The 27,915-nt window shown below is 44.2% G+C and overlaps 2 protein-coding genes across 3 annotated transcripts; one reads left to right on the top strand and one right to left on the bottom strand.

Annotated features, from left to right (window-relative positions):
- Nucleotides 1-313: 313 nt before the first annotated feature.
- Nucleotides 314-15,218, bottom strand: LOC127293285 (nudix hydrolase 13, mitochondrial). Of its 2 annotated transcripts, XM_051322867.2 has the most exons (12): nt 14,920-15,218; nt 14,483-14,603; nt 12,129-12,198; nt 11,264-11,345; nt 8,835-9,019; nt 7,584-8,282; nt 3,839-5,800; nt 3,592-3,697; nt 3,081-3,210; nt 2,840-2,923; nt 973-1,122; nt 314-885 (listed from the first exon to the last, which is right to left on the bottom strand). In XM_051322867.2, exons 8-12 carry the CDS (start codon nt 3,651-3,653, stop codon nt 697-699), a joined length of 615 nt encoding a protein of 204 aa, XP_051178827.1. In that variant the 5' UTR covers nt 3,654-3,697; nt 3,839-5,800; nt 7,584-8,282; nt 8,835-9,019; nt 11,264-11,345; nt 12,129-12,198; nt 14,483-14,603; nt 14,920-15,218; the 3' UTR covers nt 314-696. The 2 variants fall into 2 exon arrangements, with proteins under 2 accessions (XP_051178827.1, XP_051178826.1); XM_051322866.2 differs by lacking the exons at nt 7,584-8,282; nt 8,835-9,019; nt 11,264-11,345; ... (1 more) ...; nt 14,483-14,603; nt 14,920-15,218 and having other exon boundaries at nt 3,562-3,697; nt 3,839-4,614.
- A 9,106-nt stretch (nt 15,219-24,324) lies between these two features.
- Nucleotides 24,325-25,008, top strand: LOC127293284 (uncharacterized). Its single transcript, XM_051322862.2, has 2 exons — nt 24,325-24,465; nt 24,558-25,008. The coding sequence occupies exon 2, from the start codon at nt 24,603-24,605 to the stop codon at nt 24,771-24,773; it is 171 nt and encodes a 56-aa protein (XP_051178822.1). The 5' UTR covers nt 24,325-24,465; nt 24,558-24,602; the 3' UTR covers nt 24,774-25,008.
- Nucleotides 25,009-27,915: the final 2,907 nt, after the last annotated feature.

Genomic DNA, 27,915 nt, shown 5'->3' with positions numbered 1-27,915 from the left:
AGAGAGGTAAAAACCACGGGCGCCAGCAAAACTTCACTATATCGGGGAGTGTTTACAAACGCCGTGGGTTATCTTATAATATGATCTACCTAGCCGGCGGCTTACAAGATGTATATATAGACGGTGCCAACGATCCGTATCATACCGCGGGGGGCTGACGCCCCCCACACCCCCTTCGCAGGCGTCCCTGCAGGCACGACGTATGGGCTAACTTCTAAGTCCGCTACGCTTTGGCCAAAGCCTACCGGCGACGGACCTCGCTCCACTCGTCAGAAGTTAGCCTCCCTTTAATATATGAATTTGGATCATAATACAACATTAATGAGTCAGGATACTTTCTCATAAACTGAAGGAAAAAATTACACAGATTTAAAGAACAAAGTTGCAGTAAAATGAGGTTGAAACATTTCACACTCGAAGCGTGTCTGTTAGCTACGTTCCCCCTTGTGGTGATTGCGTGGCTGTTAACACAAGGTTGAAACATTTCACACGAAGGGTAGTTACCATTCGTCTCTTCTCTATCACTAAATTATTAATCGTTTCATAATAAGTAACACCCTTGTGGTACTGATTGCGCGACAATTTGTAATGTTGATGCATCTTTTTCTGCATATGAGAATCCTGGACCATCGCCGTTCATCAGACCTGAAGCATTAGCTCCTGGAGGTTCAGATACAGAGTAAAACCAGCAAGGAATTAGCACAAGGCCACAGCTCCTTGAGGTACAGCCGGTGACACCACCATGCACAGGCTAGATGAGTCTGGTAACTCCAGTGATGGTGGCGCACTGAAGTTACTCCCAAACACCAGCTGCTCCTTGAGCTTGTCGAGCGCTTCTCGCATCCAGTCGTATCGACAGAGACCGTCCACCTCCCGAACTGGCACCTGAATAACAGACATACATAAAATTCAGTTACCCAAGAGTTGCTGAACATATAAACTCAAAATTCTGCATCTATGAGACATGCTCACCCATCTCCTGCCATGGGTGATCTGCTCAGGCCATGATTCCAGCAGCTCAGTGACCTGGAGTGCAAACATAAAGCCCTTGCAACACCCTTCCTGTCCACAACTGCTCTGCTTGCTCTTGCTCTTGAAGATCCACTCTCCTAGTGGAGCCCCCTGAATTGAAGCCGTTCAGTTTTACTAACTTTTCATGTAACGCATGTGCAAGAAATGTATTTCATATTGTTTTATTCAGAGTAGCATGGTAGCAGTACTTGTGCAGCATATGACTTAATTGGCCGGCCACCTAAATAACCAAGGATTGGTATATTTGTTGCTACTTGCAAAAGAAATTGAGAAAACTTGAAATACCCATCATGTGTGGCACCTCTTGTAATTTAGTAGGTTGATACATTATGCATTCCTATCATTGCGTAGATTAGGGCATCTCCAGCGACCCGACATAAACGGGCCAACCTGGTCCATTTTGGTCCGCGCGGACATGAGGACAACGAAAAGCTTGCTGAGAGGCCGGATGCAAATAGACTAGGAATGCGTAGCCGCGGACGTGCCGTGGACCGTTCGCATCTCCTCCCGCGTACTCCTCTGCCTGCCTAGCAGCGACCGAGCGGCTGCTTCACCTTCTGCCCCGCCATCAAAGCTGATAGCTCAGCTCCTACGCTGGAATTGATGATGGCCACCCGTCGTCCTTTTTAAAGGCAAATGGCGACACGCGCTAGTACTGCATCAATCGTCATTGCACTTGCTTCCCAGACCACCGGTGGATGAAGCATTCTCTCCCACCGGCATCATCGATAGATGTTGGGTGTCCTGACACGAGGCCACCGAGCTCACCAAGTATGGCATCCTCACGCAGCCTGAAGCGACGGTGCAGAAAGGCTTCGCTATCAGCTTGGGTCAGGTTCCCATGTCGCCACTGCCGAAGGACTTCGGTGACAAGGTCTTCCGCCGCTGGCAGAAGCATGCGTTGTGGCTCGACCCAAAGTACCACACAGATAGCGAGTACTGGCCGGCGCTATTTCACGAGGAGGCTTCAATGGCAAGTACCCACCACCGGAGAACAAGACCGAGCGGAAGGCCCGGTCGGACCGTCAAGGACGCTATCAAGAATGCCCGCAAAGTAGCCTTCATTCAGTCAGCTACGGTCAGCTACGGAGACCGACAATGTCACCGCGACTCCATGAGGATGAATAGGGGGCTTCGGGTGGACTCTGGCAGCTCGGGCACCAGGCCCGAGCGACAAGCATCCGACGACGAAGAGTTATTTTAATTATTTTTTATGTATCTTTGTTTCTTCTCTTGCTTCATCATTTTCCCATCTTAAAGTAAAACATAATGTGGTGCTTTCCATCTTTTACATCGGGTCGTTGGGACTACCCCCAACCCAAATGGACAAGCGGGATGAGATGGCCGATTCCTTGTCCACGGCCTAACCTAAACAAACCAAAACAGATACATTTGGTGTTCGAAATGGGCTGGGCCACTAGAGATGTCCTTGGTACTCTAAAATTATTAGTTTCATTTCAAAACATATATTTTTCTTGCAATATACCATAACGGTCCAAAATCACCCTACAACGAAGGTCAAAAAGCAAAAGAAAAACATAACGCTCCAAAAATAACATTGCTTTCTACAGTCAACAACCACTGGTACGCGGTAACTGACTTTTCCAAGCTGCCAGCCACTTAACATTGACCAAATTCTATCCATTCCATCCCAATGCAAAGAAAAGACATTGCCATGAGAGTGACCCATCATGGCATTACACACATGTTCTTGATTATTAACTAGTATTATTACTGTTTTATATGCCACGTCACCAGGGAAGAGAGGGAGGGATAGAGAGAGAGAAGGGGGCAGGCAGGCACGTACGTTTATAATGCCTTTGACGCCGGCTTCCTCAAAGGCCTCCCTGCAGGCAGCTTCCTCGACACTCTCATCGTCTTCCCATCCACCCTGCACAGACCAGACCAGCCACATCACAACCTTGTCACCGCGAGCTTTCCCATGGCAGTTTCTTAAACTTCTATATAGGCAATTATTTAGATTCCTCACATGATTGAACAGATTTTATTGCATATCGTCATATAATTTCGTCTATTGATTGGCTCACCTTTGGAAAGATGAGATCCATTCGCTTCGGCGTCGATATCATGAGCACTTGGAGCTTGTCCAGCACATGATCATCCTTCAGACAGCAGCTATTGTCTATATCGTCGTCCTTGAGCATGTAAGGGATACATCTGTTCAAGAAAAAAAAAAGACATGCTTAAGATGGCACCTATGATATATGTAGAGCCTATATATACCGACAAGTTTTTTTTACAGATTTGCGATGTTATTTTCCTCTTCATTCATCTACAACTTAGTTAATCTGGTTTAGTTTGCATCGGGTCATTTCGGCACCAAATACACACTAAATCCTAACAGTAGTGTTTTTTTTTTTTTGCTTGCTCTTCTGAACGTCTGTGTAATTTCATGTGGCTACCCAGGTGTTGGAGAGATCGATCTGATTTGGTTTGTAATTAAGGCGAGCTTTGGAGTCCAATCAAGAGATTAATGAATGATGATGAAGGAAACATGTAATAAGTTACCCTGAGACAAGTCGATAACATCCTTCATACCGCTGCCGGTCGCGTCCCTGCCTCGCGCAAACCATGTCCACCACCGAGGATGAAGAAGCCATGTTTTCTTGGCTCGATAATTCCGTTTCCTTATCTCAACAAGAACCTATACACACAATTTACACTTCTAGGTCATAAACTGACTTCCTGAGCTTGTACACATGTATGTGAGCTGCTTAATTACACCATCAGCTAACTAATGATCTATAAATAGAGAGACACTGTAAGAGTTAGCTAGCTAGCTCACCTCAAGTGGAGAAATCCAATAGCAACACCAAATCCAACTCCGCCTCGTAACACCAGCAAGCATCAATTCGTATCCTTCCTGATGTCACAAGCTTCTCCGAGCTGCATGCCACTGGCACCAAGAATCTCTTGCTTTGCATTCGTCCACTGCTTCCAGCTCTAGATTTGGGTGCCCACTAGGTGCCTAATCTGATTGGATGTTATTCAGAACCCAATGCTCCAAGAATCAAATCCTTATCTCTTTAGCTAGGTCGTAGCCAAATAGCTATAGCTAGCTTTGGATTTGATCCAATCCGAATTACTACACACAAAGTACCTGGAGATGGGGGATTCTAGCATCTTGTGGTTCTTGGAGCTATTTATAGGACTGAACAAGAGATTTCTCAGCAATTTGCACCAAACCCCTTCAAATTTTCTACCAGTTTAAAGTGACTCCTTTCTTATATTGATTTTTCTGTCACCTGGTCAATGGGTGCGTGCACTTTCTTATTGTGTCAACTAACCCATGTTTACTAGGAGACCGCCAACATAGACGAAGAATCTGCTTGATCGTTTATGTTTGCAATGAGTCGTATAAAATTGGATATTTTTTTTTTCCCTAGAAAGTGGCTTGCTGAATCTCTAATTTTTGGGATAATTATAATACAGTACCTCCGTTCGGAAATATAATCATTTTTAGAAAGATAAATCAGACTTCTAAAAAAGAAATATTTCAGAACAGAGGTAATAGCACTGTAGAACTTCGAGCCTCTATCAGGTCAACTGTGACACATTGCAGATATTAAATAAGTGAATTCTCAGGTGTGGTAGAATCATTTGCTTTTTATGGGTTGATGAGGCCTACAGAGTAGCACTTTACACCAAACTAGAAGGACCCGCGCACGTTGCTGCGCCCGTATTTCATAGTCGCCACAGCCCACAGTCATGTATTTAGATCTAGCACTTTCAAAAAAAAAAGTATTTAGATCTAGCGGTATTGCATATTTGCAAGCATTTGTTACACGGTAGAAACAAAATAAAGTATACTACATAGTATATCAACATCAGCAGACGAAATGGTACAGCCAGCAAGAAGAGCTCCGCCCCCATGGCAGAGGACAATACTCAAAAGTCTATGTGAGCGGTAAGGGCATCTCCAACGGGGTGACCGCAAACGAGGACGCCGAGCGACCGTTTGCGTCCGCTGGGCCAAAAAATGCGTCTGGTACCACCTCCAGCCACCTCCAGCGGGACGATGCAAAGTCACCGTGCCGTCCGCAGCGACGCAAACCTGGCCCAAATATGCGCCTCGGCCCGCTTGGCAGTGACCCAACATCGATGCGTCTTCTCAGCTGCGCCAGTACTGGCGCCGAGCGGTCGCTTCGGCAGTCTGCGGCCACGTAAATAGCGATGCCTCGCGTGGCGCGCGGTCATCGCCTTCCTCTGCGCACGAAGTAATGGCGATGTCACGCGTGTCGTGACCGTCGCCCTGCCTCCGGCCTATATAAACAGGGGCGCGAGCATCTCATCTCCTCCCACACTAAACCCTAGTTGCCGCACAACCTCCACCGTAGCGTCGCTGCCGCTCAGTCTCCACTGGAGCCACCATGAGCAGCGCCGGCCGCGGTCAGGCTGCCGCACCTCCACCTCACCCGGCCTCGAGCTCCGACGAGGAGTTCGATGACGATGACAGCACTGACGACCTCCTCGACCCGGTCAGGGACGCCAAGGCCATGGCTGAAGCGGAGAAGGAAGCAGAGGAGGAGCGGACGGCCCACGCGGCGTTCGATGTCGAGATGGAACACCGCAGGGTGGCGGCTGCCGCAGCCGCAGAGGACGACGACTCCGACATCTCATGGTCTTCCGATGATCCTGATGCGCCTACCCCGGAGAAGGCGGCGAAGCAGAGGGCGTTAGTCGAGTCCTTCGAGACGCTCGCGACCACTTTTGAGCGTCTGTTATGCGTCACCCCGTTGGAGATGCCCTAAGATCATGAAATCATAGATCAACAACGAAGTCATTCCATCCGCCCATCTAAAAGGGAAAAAAAAACAATCATCCATGGGCAGGGCTAAATCTATTTTTTTTCGCCATTGCGTTTCATTTCATTAAACATGAAGAGTTTTGATTACAGGTCTCCTAAGAGGCATTTTACAACAAGAGAAAGACTCCTAGTGCACATCCCTTTCTGACGGTAGCACTAATCTCAGGCCAAGTGCTCCTGCCCGAGCCCACATGGTGGCCTCCTCTTTGTTTTTTGCCATCACATGTTGGGTGGATGGCTGTGCTCTGGCTAAATCTATCTTTGGCTAAATCTATTTTAATGGTCACTTGGTAACAAACTTTCTTTCTATCAGCTTTTAGGAAAATAAATATCAATAGTATCCAACAGCTACCGAAATGTTTCAAGGCAGGCCATGTACAGAATAGTTTTGACCATATCTGCTACCTTGGAAATGCAATGCAAGATATAACACCTCTAGTCACATCCAACACTAAATTTCCATGTCTTCTGGTTTGAACTAAACATCAACTATTATAATTATAATACCTACGAAATCTGGAGATGCTCCAAGCATTAACAATGAACAAACTTTGGCAAAACTTCGCTGTATTTTGCCAGCTAACCGGTATGATCATGTAGAGGGAAACAGAGCAAACCCACGGCCACACCGACAGGTGGGCCGCAAAAGCCGACCTGCTCTGAGCAAGCACAGCTTCTCATTCCGGGAGCAGTGTTTTGAGGAGTTATGGAACGATAAATTTATCAAACGATGATTTTTTTTTCAATCAACTGATGCCATGCCCAGTGGCGGACGCAGGAAAGAATTGGAGGGGGGGGCACACCTCAAAAAAAAAAAATTTGCGCCCGCCCAAAATGTGAAATTTCAACCGACGTGCTAGATCTTTCTATAAGATGGTGCTTAAAAAGTTATGTTATGTTACCGGAATTTATACAACACCTATGAATTGCGACATTAGACTGCCGATTTGCAACTTTAATCTTTCTAGTCTTTTGATAGGTACTTGACAATTTCAACTGAGGTGCGGGATCTTTCTGTAAGAGGATGCTTGAAAAGTTAATTTGTGGTACCGAATTGTAGTTTTCCAGAACTAAAATGCACGCAGCATACCTCTGGAAGGTTAATTTAAGTAAACAACATTTCTGCGCTGAACCAACATAGAAACTAACGGGCTTTCTATAGTTCTGAAGTAGATTGACTAGCCATGAACACTTGGTAACATCAATGTTGGACTCTGAAAGTTCAATTGGATCCATGGAAATCAAACACCATCAATCATTTCAAAATTATTCACCACTTCATCAATGAATCACTGGTTATATAAATTTCATAAACAGATATGGAAAGCATGCAATATCTTATGGTTTAGTTTCTCAGACGAGAGTATCATGAAGCATTTTGGTGTGTCAATTTTGTGGTATCTGGAGAGGGAGGCATCATGCAAAACCTAAATAGTAGAAGGTATTCATGTGAAGAATCCTTGAGTTTAGCATGCAATATCTGCTTTGATGCTTGTTTCTGAAAAAAGTAGCGGAATTTGACTATAATTGAAACATTCAAACATTAGCAATTTTATGTGTTCTTCATCATTATAAGATTTAACATACTGAGAACAGACATACAGAGACATGTACACAGAGCAGTTCACATGTACAGAGAACAAACATTAGCAGTTCATCATTATAAGACTTAACATACAGCTCAATAGCAGAATAGGGCAGGAATAGCCGAATAGGGGCTCACTTCTGGGAAGATCAGGGCGGCGCTCGGCGTTTAGTGCGGCGGCCGGCGACCGGCGGTCAGTGCGGCACTGCGGCGGCCGGGGCGGCGGGGCTAGGTGACGCCGTGAGGGCAAAGCTGCAGAGGGCGGGCGAGCGCCGGGCGGACAGCCGGACTGAGTCGAGGACGGGCGGGGCCGACGGGCAGCGGCGGCGCCGAGGCTGGGGCGGCGGCGGTCGGGGCGTGGGGAATCGTGGGGAAGTGCCCAGCGGAGAATGCGATGCGTGAGACTGGAGCCTCGTCGTCGTGACCTCGAGCAGACGAGGCTATCTCCACGAATTGGGCCTTTTTCCATGGGGTATAAAGTTGGGCCGGCAGAATTTCTGGGTGGGCCACGGCCCCCCCGGCCCCCCCGCTGCGTCCGCCCATGGCCATGCCCACATACATGCAGCCATAACAGTAGATGCATCAGTGATTAAAATAAGTTATGCAGAAACAGATACGCAGCTAATATTCTCTCTCAAATCTAGCAATACCAAAGACCCACTCAGTTCGCTTCGCATATCAGCCCAGGGGTAGGTTCTGATCTGGTTCAGCCAGCTCAATCTTTCCGTTTCAACACCATAAACAGTTGATCTCGTGCTCAAACTTTGCAGTGCAGCATCCGCAGTTCGCGACTTGTTTCGAAGTGTGTGTTGTTTTGGAGGTATGCCTCCATGTGGACTGAAACGTCGTATGCATGCAAATAGTTATCTTTCTAGTATTTCGAAGCTGAATCACAAGCAGTCATATATGCAAGCAAATGCTCCATGTACAGAACAGAAATATGCAAAAAATGTGGCACACTGGTTACTAAATGAGATGCCATATATGCAAGCAAATGCTCCATGTACAAAACAGAATAAGTATAGCAGATGCAACACTCAACCCAGTGGACTATAACATTATGTACCTTATCATGAACTTTCCTGATCAAGCACTACTTCTATTTCATACTCATACTAAAACTACTATAAAGATACTAAATTTTGCCATTGTAGTGGAATGTTTCTGAAGCTACTAAAATACTACCTATAGTGAAAAGTAAAAGGTGCCACCTCCTAATATTTGTACCAAACAGTGCAATCCATTATATATATCACATGGCGTATTTTCCTCTTTTTCCCTGAGAGTATTTGTTGCATGCCACCCAGGATTACTTGACTAAGATCAGACCAACAGACATAGAAGAAAACCAGCAAAACGAATGACAACTCAAGAAGGCAGATTACTTACAAAGTTGTAAAGGAGAAAATAACCCTCCAGGGATAATACAACGTGGACTGATAGAACCTTGTGCTCCTTTCTTCAACTGGATCAATTAGAACAGATGCGTATGCAGAACCCTGGTGTATTCAAAATTCTGCTCTGCGCCAGTGGAACTTAGCAGTTTCAATGGAGACACACAAGTGACACAACTGCTGTTGAAAGAAATATAAACAAACAGTTAAATACCAACAGCCCAGTAGGCTTTTACTGTCAAATACCAGCAGCACAGCAATAGTAGCAGAGTATAAAAAAAGATAACTACAGTGTCCTGGTTCAGAAAGTATTGCATTGACATGTGTTCACCTTGAACCAGTGCTTCTAATTTGTAAAACATCTTTTGCTAGTGACAGAAAAGGAAGTTATTTGCATTTTCTTAGAAAAAAAAAGAGGGAAGAGTGGAACCATGCCACTACAAACTTTGCAACTTTGAAAATATCACTGACTGAGTAGGATATGTCCAGTGTGGGTCGAAAGTTCAAATACAGTGGACTATTTCACCTCATGTCTTATTTTTCAGCACCACTTCCTAAAAGATCAACAAGGCTGACAGTACAAAGTAGAAGCATTAACATATGTTAGTGTTCCCTCTCTGCTCTCTCTCACTTCTCTCTGTTCTCTCGAGTAAAAGCACAAGATGAAGGACTAGAACTACAAAGGAGAACAAACGATAGTTTCAGGCAGCGGATGCCTTCTTCTATTAGCTTGTGCAGCAACGGATGCTACACTACATGGCAACAAATGCCTACAGGCAACCTATGCTTAGTTCGCCATACTTGCCCCAACAACCAATGCTAGGACCCCATGCTTGCCCCAGCAGCCTATGCTAGGACCCCATGCTTAGCCCAGCAACCTATGCTAGGATAGCAACCCATGCTCAGTTTCCTTCTTACATGGGAGGGGTGGTACCCCTATTTATACTTGTACATGACCCTTTAGATTGTTGCCATGTGGCACAATCCAAACCCAACACCATACTTCTAGAGTACTCTACAAACTCTAGATCTTTCATACTACTCCTAAATACTTGACTCTAGAACATTCCTAATTCCAGAGTTCTTTCATACTACTCCTACATACCTTGGATACATCTAGACGTGCCTACACAACCTATGTGCACTAATTCACACACAGCACGCACACAACCTATGTGTGCTTTTCACACTACAGCCTGCACACAACCTATGTGGGCAGGTCACACCATGACAAGATTACATTCTGGCTAACAACATAAACTGATCCATCTTAAAGTGGTAGTATATTTTGACAGTCAGAATGTGCCTGAAGAATGAATACTAAATTGAAGAGCTAATTGTTCTACAATCACAAAAATGTTAGTGCATGCCAAACTGAAGAGCTCATCTCTGAAAGTAGATACATATACCTTTTCAAGAGCAAAAAAAGGTAGATGTCAAACAAAGCCAACGATTTGGCTATCTATCTTTTAGGAAGTCATCCTAAAAAATAAGATATGAAATGAAATCCAAAGTTTAATTCTGTAGGATCTGGTGCAGAAAAAATCAGATCAATGTTCTTTACGGCTTTCAGACCAATTCTTTTGCACATATATACCAACATAATTGCTTCTATAATGGCAAGTGTATTGCACATGCAATGTCCTCAACTATGTTTGAGAAACAATGTGAACTCAATAATCACTTCATCTAAAACTGGACACTGAAAATGTAAAATGTAAAAAGATTTAACCAACATCATAGAGCACAGGAGAAAACACAGCTAACGTGCAGTTCTCAGAAAGGTCAGCATGCCACTTGGTCAGAAATCATTGCTACTCATTACTACTCTTCCGTAAACAATATACAGCTGATGTGAACAATATACAGCTCATTACTGGTTTCCTTGGTACCATTAGGCAACACATAGGTTGTTTGGTGGTTTTCTGATGTGAACTGCGCCTTGCGGGCATCTAACTCCATTTCCTGCTATTTTTATCCTCTTTATTTATTTATTTATTTATTTATTTATATGTAGATATGTAAAAGTAGAATTCTACTGTACCTCGCGCAAGATGCTTCACAACAATACATCAGCCATTACTTAGCATACCGATATTCCATTTTCTGCCTGAATATCCAGATCCTAGCAACTATTGTATCCCTACAAAATGTAAAAGAAAATCTACGCTTTTTGCAGGGTAACTTTACATTTTCAGTAGAATGGTAATACTCCCTCCATCCCACGAAGATTGTCTGAGATTTGTCAAATTTTAGATGTATCTAGACACTAAATAGCATCTAGATACATTCAATTTTTCACAAATCCCAGACAATCTTCATGGGATGGAGGGGGTACTTTCCAAGCAAGTCATTTGCTTTGCCCAATATTTCTTCAATGCAAAGTCCATTCAATGGCAAGCTCCAAGGAGAAAGAAAAAATACCAGGGAGGGCGAAAGGCCCATTAACGACTTGTTACAGGCTTGAATCTTTCAAGTTCTAAGCCTCCCCTTGCACCCTTGGGTTCTGCAAGGAAGAATAAATGACTATATTAGCAAAGAGATTGGCATGATATTTATTCAGATTGGCTGGAATAGGATTAGTGGGTAGCAAGTTAGCAACTTAGCATGACATGATAGCAGTCCATAAAACTGCGTGGAATACATAAGAATTTATTGAACCACAACACATTCAAAATCTGGACCAGACCATTACAGTTCTTACTTACTTTCTTGTAATATTCTGTGGTTCCAATTATAATTATTTTTTCTGCACTGCAGCCAGATCTTTAACCTGTCTTAACTCTTGGAGACTGCAGTGATGTATCATATAAACCCTTTCTTAGTTCAAACCTTCCTAAAAATCCCGCTGGTATCCACATGGAAGAATGCAACATAACTTCTTACAGAAGTTTCCAAACATCTTCACTAACTGATATGTGAGCACCGACTTCCTTTGCTACTGAGCTTCCAATAATCAATTAATGATATAGTAATAACGCTACAGTCTGTGCATTGGTGTACCTATTATGTGTTCTATATATAGTTATTAAGATTAAAGACTTTTAATTGTTCTAAAACTGCACTTAGAGCTATTTCATAACTTTATTTCAGAACCTTTTATTTGTCCAGGACCCACTCAAATAATTAAACAACCCCATCTTATCATAAATGCAGACCTTATAGCTTCCTGCTCTGTAAGCTGTGCACTAACCAAAAGGCCTATCGAGATTCAACGTCAAACACGTGGCGTAATATGGTTAACAGCAAAAGATCTTTTTCAGAAGAAACTGAATGCATATTCACTTACAACGCTTCCGCAGCTCCAGATACCTCCGCTGCCACGATACACTATCCCCCTCCAGTACAACCGCCTCAACCTGCAAACTCGAATTTAAACACGGATCTATGAAGCAATCAACCCAAAGAGCAAGCAAATATCATCTAATACACAAAAAGAGCGCCTTCACTATGGACAAAAAGATACCAGTTTCTTAAGAAAATGTTGCAGATGTACATCACAAAACTTAAGAAAAAATGAACTACGATATAACTGGCTTGGGATATGCATGACCAAAATTTAGAGAACCTCGTGAGGCTCAGTAATGAAGCAAAAAAGGGCACTAATCTTAAAATCAGAACATCAATCAATGGAGATGGAGACCTACATAATCCGTGGAAGAAGAAAACATGCATAACTTTTTTTTTTTTTTAAGACTGGATCCCAACAAGGATGGCCACACTGGTGGATGATTAGAGGAAATTGAATACTATGCAGAATCGAAGAAATTAGGATATGAAACAAGCTGAATATCCAGTGCGGCCACAATCTATGCATATTATAATGAGCTGACAACCAATTGTTATGTTGAACTAAGAATGAGTCTGGGACATGCGAAAACATATACAAACAAAATTCAGCAAAGAAATAATAACTGTTATTTCTTAAAGAGGTTTACAAAGATTATTTCTAATTATACTACTTTTGCTAATATTCAAAAATAAGATTTCTAAACTATGTTAATTTCTTGTGTTGGCGTTTTTTTTACAGTAGCCGGCAATAAGTGAGCAGAGTAGAGATGTGGCCGAGCACGACAAACAGAAAGACCAAGGGAGTAGAGTGGGGCGAGTAGGAAAGGCTTGAGGGTGAATCCTCCCTGAAGGCGATGTGCAGGTCACAACGGTATGTGTGGAAGGAAGTGGCCCGCAGATCGGGGGAGCGGGGAAAATGAAGCACAATAGGTGGTAGCTGGCGGACACAAGCGTTCTTCGCATTCCGACATGTGCGGCCCCTTACAACTCCATAAGTGTATATTGATGTCCTAAATATTCCAATCTAGCTCTGCCACTTTGTTGTATAATATTATTTTTGTTGTATAATATTATTTTTTTATCTAAAGCATCAAGTAGTATTTCCTACTCGTGCAGATACTTAAGAGGAAACGACATGATACATCTTCGAGGAACTTTAGCTTATATTCTTAAATATTTTTGAAAAGTTGAAATGAATGCAGTAATACTGAAGTAACATGTCATATATAGCATTAGATGATTATCTCGCGCCGGCGAAGACATTGATGGTGAGGGGGAAACCGAGGAACACATGAAAATCTACTATGCTAGACCTTGTCTTGCACAATAGGGCAATAAAAAATAAAAGTGGAGATCAAGGAATCTAAATCTGAAGACCTCAAGCTCGACTCAGAGGGATATAAATCTTGCTCAGAGATTGATGGGATAACTGCACTATTTCCCAGGTTATAAGTGCATTTAATGAACTGGTTAAACTCTTAATGTTTAGATTAGAACAGTTCGACCGAGTATTACTCTGTATGATAAAAACTGATCAAGCTAAAAGGTTTTTTTCAGGAGATCACCATGCTGCATTAGTCCAAACTAAGGAACCTTGTTCAAACTGGAGGGGCTGTTTCTAGCTGATATAGCAAACAATGATTTGTTTTCAAAAACCAAGTATCAGTGCAGAGTGACCGAACTAACTTAATTTTCAAGTAAACACCAAAGAGTATTACATTATCAAGTAAGTGTATCAAAATGAGGCAAATGCAAATTATAAAGTTACTATTTTTTTTTCATCCGAACACATAACCTTACTGCCAACCTACATGTCACGCAACAATAGATACTTCTACAAATCTAGTTTGCTAAGGCTACTACTGCTACTTCGCTAGTACTGGTACAACTCTAGTTAGCAGTTACCCCATATCCAATACTTAATCGTCTCTGCTCTCTCAACTGGTTTTTCTACTAATTACCTAATCTTGTTACTCCATACACTGCATGTCGTTTGTGCAATTTTCCCACTTTCCCGTACTTAGTTGAACAGAGTTCCACCTTGGAGTTATCATTGAATTCAAACAGGTGAATATAAAAACTCCTCCAAAAAAGGGAAAAAGTCACTCCGTACATGAACATTTGGAATTTGTCCCCATGAAAACTGCCCATAGTATGCCCAAAAAAACAATGCACTGACATGTGAGGTTACTGTTATTCCAAATAGAGAAAATAGCTAAACAATAATCAAGTGCTTCCTGAAGGCGGCAGAAAAGCCAGATTGTAAAACACAAGTCCATCAAAATATATCGTTTAAAATGCCATGTACACTTATCTCTATAATGGTACTGCAACGTAATGTCCATTATTTACCTGAAAGTTCCTTTCTGGATGATGGAGTTGCAGTTCTGTTATTTGGTTCCCCGCTGTTTGTCGTGAGCTAATCCTATCACTTGTGTGACGTCTGTCTCCTGAGTTTGGATCCATCTTTGTCCTGTGTATAGAAATAACAAACTAAACGAGCGTAAGAAAAATTACAAGCTAAACGAGCGTAAGAAAAATGACGCATCACATTTAGCATCCATGATTCATAGAGATGGAGGCTTGTGTATAGAAATCTAGTATGATTTTCTTTCTTAGTCATTTCATAAATATATGGGAAAGTTCATTTCTGAAGACCCACAATTATCCAAAACATTGGCTTCTATCATCATACTTGAGATGTACATTGGCACCTTTTTCCTGCTTGCCCATAGTAATTACAAAAAGTAGCAAAGATTGGGAAGGAGAGAAGATAGAGGAGACCATACCTCCGGCCAGGGCAACCAAGAGCCGGAACAGAAGAGATCGGGGAGGCGACCAGCAGCAGCTCGGGGCAGTCTTCTAGGAGATGAGGTCGAGGACGGCCCGGAGCTTCAACATGGACGGGACGTGTTCCGCGACCTCCATGGCCACGCTGCCGACTGGGGCTGAGGGAGAAGAGGGCGACCTCTCTGGACCGTGGGGGGCGCGCCGGTCTTTGGGAGGGACGACGGGCGAGGTAGGCGGCGGCGGCGGCCAATGGGTGCCGGGCCGACCGACCCAACCTCGTGTGCAGGTTTTCTTTCGTGGCCAATCACTGACTTGACTTTGGGCCGCTCGCTACATTAGCTGTCTGTATGTACTTGTTGTTCTTGGTCCGTGCCTCGTGCAAGCAGCAAGCCTACAAAAGCCCATCCCAAGTCTCAACACTGGTTCTCTGGGAGCAAGTACTCTAGGAATACAACTCCCATTTTTTTCCAAGGAAACAGCAGGACTCTGCTGTGGATTTTATTTCACCTTAAAAAGAGATACATTGTTCGTTACATCCAAAGAGATAAAATTAGGGGGATCGCAGTGCCAAAAAACAGAAGAATGCTATCAAAACAAAACCTAGCTATTTTATGAGCCACCTTATTAGCATCACGAAGGCAATGTCGCATGGAAGAAACTTCAATCCTGCTGGCAATCTGAAAGCACTCTGCAAGGATAGCTGTGTATGTACTTCTGATTTCAATATCACCATTAAAAGCTTGAACAAGATCCAGAGAATCAGATTCAACAATAACATGGGAGCAACTGATCGCTTCTATCAGAAGTAGGCCATCTTGTAGGGCTCGAGCTTCAGCCGATGTAACATCAGCAATATTATTAGGGATACAACCCGATCTTGCTACGTCCACTCCTTTGTCATTTCAGATGATTGCACCCGCAGCACCTGAGCCATTAGGAAAATAACAAGCATCAATGTTAAGCTTATACGTGTTAGATTTTGGCTTACCCCAGAACACCTCCTTTGGTTCAGCTCTGTTTTATGCGCTACAAAATTTTGATTTGAGAAAGTTGTTTCCCTTGGAGGAGCCACCGATTCTCCTTTCACAAATTCCCTCCGTTGCCACCAGATATACCAAGCTCCAATCAAAATCAACTCCTTCAGGCCATGTATATCCGTAGTACTATGATCTTTTAGGTTCCTGAGCACTTCTTCAATGATCACCAAACCAGATGGATCAACTAAAACGACTGAATTGATTATGGAGAAGAGCCCCAACGATTTCCAAACTAATTTTGCTCTTTGACACATAAATATCATGTGATGAAGGACAAATCTTGCACATCGGGCATTGAAGAAGAAACCGGAATGTGTTTGTCAACTAAGGTAGGTAGTACCGGGAGGGTGTCGGGTAAATATTTTCATGCAAATATCTTTATCTTGCTCGGGAGTATCAATTTTCAACGTCCCATACTGGATTTTGCGAAGATGGTCCATCGTCATTTGCTCTAGTTAAACGTCTCACATTGCTATGATTCCATTCATTGTAATAGGCTGATCTGACAGAAAAGGTATGTGATTAACTTAAGTGCCATGCAACAAAATCTTCATCCATATTCATACTTAGGGGTATCTGCAGAATCCTAGCAACATCAAGAGGATGGAAGATATCATTCAGTAAAATCTCATCCCATTGCATAGTATCAGAATTAATGAGTTCATACCGTTCTAAGGAGGCTTTGACCTCTTGGTTTCCCAATCATGCGGTTTGGACTAGATGGTACCCAGGGTCCGGCCAAATGTTATTATCAGTTCATCACCCCATATTAGACATCGACCAGATCATCACTTACAGCGCGCTAGAGCAACAATTGACCAACCGTTTTGATTCTTGGCCAGAAGATCAACAGTGAGCTATCGAGTTAGGCACAAATCACTTGCTTGTTAACACGAAACACATAGGTGTAGTGGATGCTCTTTTATAGCCCATGATTTTGTATTTTAGAGTAGAGCAGTTTGCTCGACATGCGAAAAAAGTACATGTTCATTCAGTTCACCTACCATCCATTCATACATTGAGAACAACATAAAAAATGAAGGTGCTTTTGTGAAAGGACTATGCAACATGAAGCGGTGGCTCGATGTGCGGCGATGGCTCAATGTGCGATGATCGCGGCTCCAGATGCGGGCGGCGGCGGCTCTCGATGAGATCGAAAGAAAGTGGCTTTGATACCAAATCAAAGTATTATGGGAAGCATAACCCTAACATGGGCCGCTGGTGTGCTTTATATATATCATGAACATTGCATTATACACCTGAGCCTCGCGCGACCATGGCCGCGTCCAGGGACGGCGACGCTCCGCCTCGCTGATCTCCCAGCTCCGGCCTCCTCTGCGTCCACCCCGGCCAGATCCGGAGTCCTCTCGGCCCCCTCTTTCCGCCCATCTCGGAGTCCGGGGCCGCCGTCGCCAGGGTCGTCGCGGAGCTCGACATGTGACGGGCTCGGGTTCCACCGTGCTCACGCCGGCCGCCGCGTGCCGCCTCCCTCCTCCGTCCGTGGATTCCTCGCGTGGTCAGCCCGACAACGCTGCTGACGCCCAGCTCCAGCGGTGTTCCCCCGGCCGGCAGTCCGGCACCTTCGCCTGCGTGTCGGGGCTGCCGCGCGCCATCTCCCGGCAAGCTCCCCTGCGCACTCCGGCTCCTCCGCGCTCCGCCTCGAGCCACATCATCGCCCTGCCTCTTCAGACGAGATGGGCTCGCCCTTGGCCCCCCCTCGCTCGTCGCGGCTGCCTCCAGCTGGGAGGTTTCGCAAGGAGAACAGAGGAGTGGTCGTCCCCAAGCCTGCGACGACAGCCGCTCTAGGCCCAACGCTCAGCGTCAACGCTGCCTCGAGTTCTAAGGCCCGTCCCGTGGCTGCGTTGGCGGCGGGGGTGGACACTCCAGCGTCGTCCGCCGCCCCTGCTCCGGCTGCAACTACCCTGCTGGCAGAAGTTCATGTGCTGCCTCCGCGTTCGAACGTCGACAAGCTCGTCCCCGTGTCTTCCATACAAGAGCAGCGCCCCCAACACCTCACCGCGCCGCGCCCTGTTTCGTGGTCCTCTGCTGTTGATGACGATGAGTTCGATGTTGAGGAAGAGCAGTTGGCCCCCTGCACGCCGCCGGCTGCCACCAAGACCTTCGACGCTTCGTCTGACCCTGCCGTGTTGATAGAGGGCCTCGGGTCCTTGTCGCTACCGCCTGCTGCCTCGGGAGGCCCGATCTCTGCGGGGGTGTGCTCTGTCGAGGACCACGATGGTGAGGAGTTTGCTTCACCGTTGGCCTCTTCCAAAGGCACTGTTTCCGACTCGGAGCAGGTGATTGCGGAGCCATGCCGTGGCCTCTCTGCTGCTGCCGCCGCTTTTGATGATGAGGAAGGATGGACCCAGGTGGGTCGGGGCTGCCGTCCCAGCCGGGCGCCATTGTCTCCGCTTCGTGAAGGTCTCGACCGTAGCCTCGCCTTCAAGCGCTGGGCTCGAGGGAGGTGTTTTCGGTGCCTTGAGCGTGGACACCAGGTCAGCTCATGTCGTGGGTCATTCAGATGCATCCGATGTCGTTGTCCTGGTCATCGGGAGCGTTTCTGCCGTGCGCGCTCTCCTGCTGCTCGTTCTCGCTCTCCGGAGGCTCGGGCTCGTTCTCCGGTCGCTCGTGCTCCTTGCCAGCGGAGCCGCTCTCCGTCCGCTCAGCCTCGTCGCCCCTCGTCGCCTCTGAGTTGGGCTGGGGTTTTGGGCCACTCGTCGTTGCGTCCTATGGTGCAGCCGTGTTGCAAGGATTCAGTCTCTTCTGTGGAGTCCCAGTTTGCCCTGCTACGCATGGAGGTCCTTCAGAAGTTTGAGTTGCTTCGCTCTGAGGTTCAAGACGCTCTTGCCAAGCTTCAGGTTGCGTCGGTTGTGCCTCTACCACCTGAGATACAGACTGGTTCTGTTGATGAGGGGTTCGAGTGCTGCTTTGGAGAATTTTCTCCCCGTGCTCTGCATGCGTCGTCGTCTGTCCTTACGACGGCTGTCGCCACCGAGGTTGTGGCTCCAGTTGTGGAGAACTTGCCTGAGTTGCAGGATCATTGTGGGAAATCATCTGTGGTGCTTCCAGTTGAGCTAGGCCTTTTGGAGCCTTTGGCGGTGGACATCGCGCCATCCCCATCTCCGTCTGAGTCCTGCGAGTTGCCCTCCTCTGTGGATAGTGGAGGTCCGTCCACCCGGTTGCCCCTCTTCGACCGTGAAGCTATGTTGGCACGTATTGACCAGGCGGTCTTCGTGAAAAAGCTTGGTGGCTTGCTTGCTTGCTTGGAGGCAGCTAGCCCTGGATCTAGCGAGGCGATTGCTTGCCTCATAGCTGAGGAGGCTTCTACCGGCAAAATCAAAAAGGTGAAAAAGGCTCTTAGGAGCATAGGCAAGAAGGGTGGCGCCACTGGTAAGGCGCCTGCGACTGCTTAACGGCAGCTGCGTGGTCCTAGGGTAGTCGTCAGTCCGCGGTTGCTTAGCTTGAGTGGGGTTGTCGCTTCGTGAGTTGCTGGTCTTAGGTGTTGCCCTTTGTGGTTGTGTTGCCTCATGTTGTTGGTGTTTGTTGTATGGTTTTCGCCCGGTTTCTTCCATTAATAAACCGGGCACTTCCTTCTTAATAAATGGTTGGGGCAAAGCTTTTGCCCCACAGTTCAAAAAAAAAAAAAATGAACATTGCATTTGGGTCCTCCTCATTATGAGGGGTGTACAAGGTATAGATATAGGAGATATATGTGTATCCTAGATAGTTAAATATACATAGAAAACAATGAACAATTGTTAGTGAGGCCGTTCTCGCAATGCAGACAAGCTGTTCACAAACACTGCTCAGGTGTTTTGTTGTGCTTGTCCATGTTCCAGCTTGATTAGTGGTGCCTTTTTTTATGGGGGGGGGGGGGACTTTTTTTTTCTCTCTACCCTTTTTGAAGCATAAGGAATGGTATAAACCACAAACGGCGACAGTGCAATAAATCAAGTGAGCTGCAAGCTATATCATGAGCATGAATATTCGGTACTCGACCTTAATGAATAAAAATGACATCCATGAAGGTTTTTGTTCTACTACTAATTTTTCAAAGAACAGTAGCATATTTAAGGAAACAATTACTATTCTTGATTTCATTTATCACCTTGAGCAACCAGAGGACGATGCACATCTCGTTAAAGATCGGCAGCGAATGCAAGGCCTTCCTCACAGGCAATAGCTTCGAAAGTCGGCGTAATGCTCAATTCCTTGTCGGTCCACGTCATGCTTAGGCCATGCTTTATGCTAGCCTAAGAAATCCCAACCCAAGTTTCAGCACTAGTCCTGGCACCTCTCATCCCGAACGAACAAGTAGTCTAGGAACACAAGTTCCATTTATCATTACCCCATCTTAGATGCCAAAGCTTTCTTGAGATACAATCGATGAACTGTTTTTGTTCTTAGCGAGAAGTTCTACAGTGAGCTATATGGAGTTAGGCACAGCTCACTTGCTTGTCAATACGAAAACACGTAGACGAAGTGCATGCTCTTTTATAGCCCACAATCTGGTATCCAAGAGTAGAGCAGTTTTCTCGACATGGAGAAAAGTGCATGTGTATTCAGTTCACCTACCATCCATTCATACACGAACATAACCTAAAATTAAGGTTCTTTCCAGGGAAAATGTGAAGTGAAAACCTAAGTAGCACACTATGCTGGTTTAGTTTATGGTGCTACAACATACTAATATGCATGCATGCAGGCTCTGCCACAACATACTAATATTATTGCATTAATGGCTAAATTTAGAATTTTGAAATTGTTAGCTCATAAACTGTTAATCAGTTTTATTATCATGTACTTGAGGTGAAGTATATTATGATTGTCCATTCGTCCAATGAAATCATTATTGTGTGTAATCTGTAACAGATAACTTTCGGTGTCCAACTGAACATATAACATCGACAAATTATGATTTTAGTATATTATGTTATGTACTATGTAGCGCCGATGGATATATATTCAAGGAGTTCATTATTATTGGTGCATTTGCATGATTATTTATGGAATTTACTTTTTTGATGAATTTTAAATCTCTTGTTATAGTGTAGCCCGTATTCACAATATTTTTTTATAAATCTTGAAATTTCCACACTCTCAATCCATATGATGCTCAAACGAATCAACCCGGCCCTACTCATCTTATCTTAGTACTTTCTCAAATAAAATTTCAACCAAATAATTAAGATATTTTTTATTCAAAGACCCATGCTAGCCTCTGATAAATTCAACCTATCAACGCTTCACATCATCAGACTTTACCTAACTATGAGAGACGGACACCTATCAACAATCAACTCAACATAGAAAAACCTGCATTGTATGCTACGTCATAATTTTCATATGTATGGAACATAGTTGTAATTTTTACCCACGTCTAAAAAGACTAACATTTCCATCCATATGAAAAAAGTGTATGCAGTGAACCCCAAATTCAAAAATCCATTGAAAAGTTTGTAGTCTCAGATACAATATGAAAACCAACATTATTTAGAGTGCATTCGGAGCATCAGCCCTTCCTAGATAACTTGAGTTATAGTACGTGCCTGTAGTACTATTTCGTTTCTTCGAGGTCAAAATGACCTAGGCTTGCTGTATATGTGTATATTATGTTTAATTTAATAGAGTAGTAGTAGCCTCTCTTTCTATAGTTTTAAATAAAAATAATAAACATATAAAAACAACATAATAACTATGAAGAAGCGCGTACACCATAAATTTGACCATTTTCCACATACCTCTAGTGTGTATGTCCCAAACAATATACACGCTTGCGGAGTGTCAGCACAACATATGCAGCATAAGCGATTTTTTTTAAAATAATACATTTTTTCGATCAAATTTATAAATAATACGCGATTTCAAAAAATTCGAAATCTAGGATTCGGTCGGCCGGCTGCTGGCCGACCGGCTGAATGGTAACCGACCACAAAAGCATGTACTAGCACGTAATGTGCACATGCATGTGCATGAGAAAAACTGTCTGGTTGGCCGACAGTGCGCGCGGCTGTTCAACCGATCGAGTCACGGATTTGTAAAACTTTAAAACAACGTATTAGTTGTTAAATTACTGAAAAATGTATTATTTAAAAAACAATCGAATGCGCATAACTCCTCTAAACCAGCAATGAGGATTATCTAAACATGCTATCACACACCCACATGGATCACAATGGGACCAGTTTTAAATCGGTTGGCATGTCACACCTTGCTTATGACCGGTTGTCGTTGCGACAGGAGAGAGAAAAACAAACAATAAACAAAATTAATATTAAGAAGAAAGTCCAACCTTATCAAAGGTCCTGCTCGTGCGCTTCTGTTTCGTCAAATGTCTTCTTCCCGCGCGCGTGCATTGTCGTCTCGCTAAATGTTAGCTTCTCCTTCCACGGGACCTCGTGAAGTGTCTAAATATTCGACAAGTGTCACAATGAGAGAGTTTTTGTGTGATTTTCTTTCCTACAAGGAATGCCACAAGTTGTACGTATATTTATTTTCGAGTCGCAAATTTTCAAAAATAAATATATTTTCAACCGTTTATCTAAACTACGAACGTTTTTCACTATTGTGCTCCCCGCGACGAGATTTTTAATTAAAGCTAGATCCCATAAGAAATTATTTTCTTCCAAAACTATACGGTTTTACTCGTGTTGTAGTGTAAGTGTACTCTAGTATTTAGTGTGGTTGTATTCTTTTTTATTGTACTTTGTACCGTGTTTTTCATTGTAATAGTACTCCGTTTCTAATGTTGTAGTATTCAATTTCTCTTTATAGTTGTATTTCAGTGTCTGTGTAATCGTACCCCTTCTTTTACATGCACTATGTTTTATGTCTACCTTTTTATGTTTACTTGTAATTCGTTCTCTGTATCCTTGTACTTTGTTTTCTCTATACTTGTAATTTGATTTTTATGTACCTATACTTGGTTTTTTGTGTACTAGCACTCTATTCGTACTCGTGTGGTGTAACAGATACTTCGCTTATAGTGTACTTGTACTCCATTTTTCTGCATACTTGCACGCCATTTTCAGTATTCTTGTATTCCGTTTTTATGTATACTTCCCTTATATTTTTGTGCTTAGGAGAGGAACATTATTTCTCCCGCCTGACGCGCTCGTTCTAGAATATGTTCGCTAGGCGCCCTGACCTTCGCAAAGATCAGGCCTTTTCTAGTTGTACCCCAAAATAATATCTTAGGGAAGAAGAGGAAATTTGTCCAGAATTTTGCAGGCATACACGAGACAAAAACATGATCATAGTCATAAACAATTAGGCTCTTTTTGGTAGATCGATATTTTGTAAACTGAAGTATTTCAAAATAAGGGTGTGTTCGGATTGATACAAAGCTTACCCTGTCAATTTTTTTATCATGACCAAATGATTGGTTCGTGCTGGATAGTTGCCAACTTTTTGGCTCGCCAATACCACTACCAACTCTAGTTTAGTTTTGTAACCAATGGTGACCAACTTGTGAGCAAGGAATAAGTCAACCAGGTTAGCTAAAATTTTGGTAGGGCAATTTAGGAAAAAAAATCAAACACACCCAAAGTGTTCTGGTGCTTTGCTAACAAATACAAAAAATTTAAATTTGATGCCAAATAGAGCCTTAATTTTTAAAATTTGTAAGTACACACTTTTACAATTCATCCAAGGAGCATATGTTCTTTGGAGAAAAGAACCTATAGTTGTTGTTATTGATGCTAAGATTCAGAAATTCCAATGTAGGTTGGGCTATATGTAGCAACCTTTTTGGAAAAATTTACAACGATTTTATGAAGTTTCAAAAAAATCTGAAAAAAATCCGTAGATGTTAATATTGATGTATTTTTACCAATAGATTTCAACTCAAAACACCTTCTAGTTTGGGTTACACAAAGATGGCAAAATCTCAAAAATATTGGAGGTTTCAGATTATGCACTCTTCACTATTTCAGATTCAGACCTTTGTCATTTTTGCACAGCCTAAAATATAAAATATTTCAAGTTGATATTTTGCTTGTTGGTAGAATACATCGTTGCCTATATCTAGAATTGTTTTCAGATTTTCTTGAAACTTTGAAATGCTGTTTTCATTTTTTTTTCTCAAAAGAAACGAGCTACAAAAAGCTGCACCCTTCTTAAGGTTGTTGTTTGTTGAAGTGTCATTATTTCCATAATTTGTCGGTTCCATAGAAGTGTCATCATTAACTGATAGGATGTCTGTTCACCACCATATACACAGCGTGGGATCCCCAAGCAAAAGCTTGCAGATCCTTCGATTCGAGCTGATTGAGCCGCAGGAATTGGCCGGTGACGACTTGACATCTGACACGCGAACTTTCTGACTCGTGTACGCGTAGGCGCGACTTACTTTAACCCTTCGTGTCGGCCCGACCCCAACTCATCAGCACAAGATTCGGCGGGGACACCTCAGCAGTTTCACACTCAGCACTTTTCCCCACGCGCGATCACCGTCGTCCACCAGAGAGAGCGATCTCAGACCAAGAAACGCGTCGCCCTCAGCCGCAGGTCAGGTGCATCTTCTCTAGCTCCTTCCTGCACCTTCCCCTGTCCACTCAGTGACACTCGCGTCGCGTACCGCCAAATCTTCTACCTTTCAGGCACCGACCTTGACCGGCCTGGTCTCGCCGGCCGGCGGCGACTGGATGGAGCCCCTGGAGGCGGCCATAGCGGTGATCTTCAACGCGCTGCTGCTGGTGTTCATGGTGAAGCTCTTCTTCGCCATGTTCAACATGAAGCTCGTGGTTATCCTCTTCTACCTCGTCGTCGTCCTCTTCGCCATGGCCTTCTCCGGCCGGGGGCCCAGCGGATTCTAGCGATTAGGAAGGTTAGGTGCCTGCCGAGCTTTTTTGTTTTGTTTTGGTTCGGTTCTTGATCGAGAGCCGGATCGATCGTGGGACCTGCTGTTTAGTGCTTCATCTTTGGGGGGAATAGATCGTATATCTTGGTTTAACAGGGGAAATTAAGCTGGTTCAGATCCTGTAAACTTGGTCAATTAAGAAAAACAATGCCGTGTAGATGCAGATTATTTCAGCTTGCTTATTTTCTTCCATTTTCGGGTACTATTTCCATGTTCATTCGTGATGTAGCCTTCGGAAGGGGTGTGTTCCTTGTAGAAAATTCGGGGTTGCTCTTTCTCCAGGACATTCCCTTTTTTCTCCTGAAAAGGAGGAATTATGTCCCCGGCCTCTGCACTCCCAATACATTCGTGCGGGACGGCGATTATGAACAAAATTATTAGTAGTTTTCAACAAAATGTTGCTACTCCGTTCTTATTTAATTGACGCGATTTTGTGCTGCTGGCTTCAGGATTTTGCACTCGAAAATCCTAGACATACGGACTGTGAACTTACGGAAACCTTTACGGATATACGTGTGCTCAGTTGGTTGGCTGAATCCTGATCCTTTCCTTGAAAACCGGACCATAATGCTATTTCCAGCCGTGGCTTTGTGAGTCCGTAAGCAATTTCTGTAAAACCTGTCCGTAGGTGTAGTGTTACTCTTTTGCACTACCCTTGCGTCAATTAAAGCGGAACCGAGGTAGTACGAGTTAAGGTTTTGTCATTAATCTGCAAAAAGTTGTTCTTGCCTCCGCTCTAAAATATTTTGGAATATTAACCACATACCCCCTATTGTTTAACACCAACTTCTGGAAATGTCATTTTATTAAACAGTGGGGATTTAACAGTATTGAAGCAAAACATCTTCAATGTTAAGCTTCATGCACTAGCCACTTGAACCAAAAGTCCGAACTGATGGAAAGGGCTAGGCAATCCACATATACACTTCACAACACACGTGAAAGAAGAAGAGCACACCGAAACAGCGGTGGCTAAAGAGAGGGGTAACAACAATTTTTAGACTTAATTGCGAAAACCATGTGAAAGCCAGGATTTGAACTCAAGACCTGGGGCTCTGATACCATGTTAAGCTTCATGCACTAGCCACTTGAACCAAAAGTCCGAACTGATGGAAAGAGCTAGGCAATCCACATATACACTTCACAACATTCAAAACCAAGACGTCTATAACTTTGCACATAGAGATAAGAGATCAAGTTTTTCCGAAAAGGTTCAAGTACCCTTCGTTTCTTTTTTACAAGAGTTCTAATTTCTACAGGATTAAGTCCAAATTACCTGAGAGCGACTGCACTGCAGCAGTCTGTCTCCGCGTCCAACTATCCCATATTTAAACGGTCTCCACGTCTACCTACTTGCGTCATTAAAAGAAGAGAAAAAACAGCGCACCGCGAGCAATGCAGTGTCAGAACACCGCGCAGTGCAAAAGCGACTCAAGGCAGTGCAACGTGGTACAAAAAAGCAAATTCACGGACGATACACTGCTAGGACACCGCGCGGTGCAAAGGGGTCCAAGGCAGTGCAATATAGTACAACAAAAAGCAGTGCACGGTGGTGCACTTCACAACACTGTGCGGTGCAAAAGCGACCCAAGGCAGTGCAACGCCGTACAATAAGGCAGTGCACGGTTGGTGCATTGCCAGGACACCGCGTGGTGCAAAAGCGACTCAAGGCAATGCAACGTGTACAAAAAGGAAGATGCACAGGCGATGCACTGCCAGGATACCGCGTTGTGCAAATGATCCAAGGCAGTGCAATATGGTACAACAAAGCAGTGCACGGCGGTGCACTTCATGACACTGTGCGGTGAAAAAGCGTCCCAAGGCAGTGCAACGACGTATAACAAGGCAGTGTATGGTTGGTGCACTGCCAGGACACCGCGCGGTGTAAAAAGTGACTCAAGACAGTGCAACGTGTACAAAAAGGAAAATGCACGGGCGATGCACTGCAAGGATACCGCGCGGTGCAAAGGAATCCAAGACAGTGCAATATGGTACAACAAAGCAATGCACGGCGTGCACTTTCACGACGCTGTGCGGTGCAAAAGCAACCTAAAGCAGTGCAACGTCGTACAACAAGGCAGTGCACAGTTGGTGCACTGCTAGGACACCGCGCGGGTGCAAAAGTGACACAAGGTAGTGCAACGTGGTACAGAAAGACAAATGCACGGGCGATGCACTGTCAGTACACCGTGTGGTGCAAAGGGATCCAAGGCAGTGCAACTTGGTACAACAAAGCAGTGCACGATGGTGCACTTCTACGATACTGTGCGGGTGCAAAAGTGACTCAACGCAGTGCAACCGAGGCATGAAAGGCAGTAAAAAAAATCGTCCAAACCTATTAAGATGGGTTCTAGTTTTGTAGATCTCGATGCGACTAGCACAACCATGAAAACGAAATTTTATTTGGATACTCGGTTTGCAAAGATATTTCTGTTTTTATATTCGAATCTACGAAAAAAGAAGAAAAGTCAACCAGCGACCTACTGCGCTCCCGCCACGTGTTGAGCTGGGAATGCTCCGCGGGAGGCTTCAAACGCACCAGTCCGCACCACTTGTCAGCGCGCGAAACGAAGCTGCGCGCCCTCCCGCGAAGCACGCTCTGTTTCTAGTAAAAACGAAATTACCTCGCAATGTGATTTAAATAATTGGAGAAGTTCCCGTGGAATGACTGAAACGATATATAGTCTACGGAATGGACACTGAGTTGCTTAAGATTTCAATAGAAAAATGAGGAAAATGCCTCCTTATATATCGAGTTAGGTTTCACGCATGGCTGCTAGAAAATCTCTCAGTGGCTCATGACTGACTTTTTTTTTAGCTCAACTCGAGATTGATTAAAAAAATAAAACCAGCTGACTGTGGGAAATTACTTTTTTTCTTCAAGAAAACGCAAAAGTATTGTATTTTGATTCATTGATAGAAAAAAGAGTTTAAATTACAAGCCTAAGAAAAAACCAAAACACCTAACACTCAAAACAAGACTAAGGCAAAATGGCCAAAATGGCCAAAATCTGCCGGGATGCTCCTCCAAGAGACCACAAAGTGAGCTCCTCCGCTAAGCAAAACCCTTACCTTTGAAAGTCATAGTCCTTGTCAGT

This window comes from Lolium perenne, chromosome 4 (genome assembly GCF_019359855.2).
Source record: "Lolium perenne isolate Kyuss_39 chromosome 4, Kyuss_2.0, whole genome shotgun sequence".
In the NCBI taxonomy this organism is placed as follows: Eukaryota; Viridiplantae; Streptophyta; class Magnoliopsida; order Poales; family Poaceae; genus Lolium; species Lolium perenne.
This window is presented reverse-complemented; position numbering and strand designations above follow the sequence as displayed.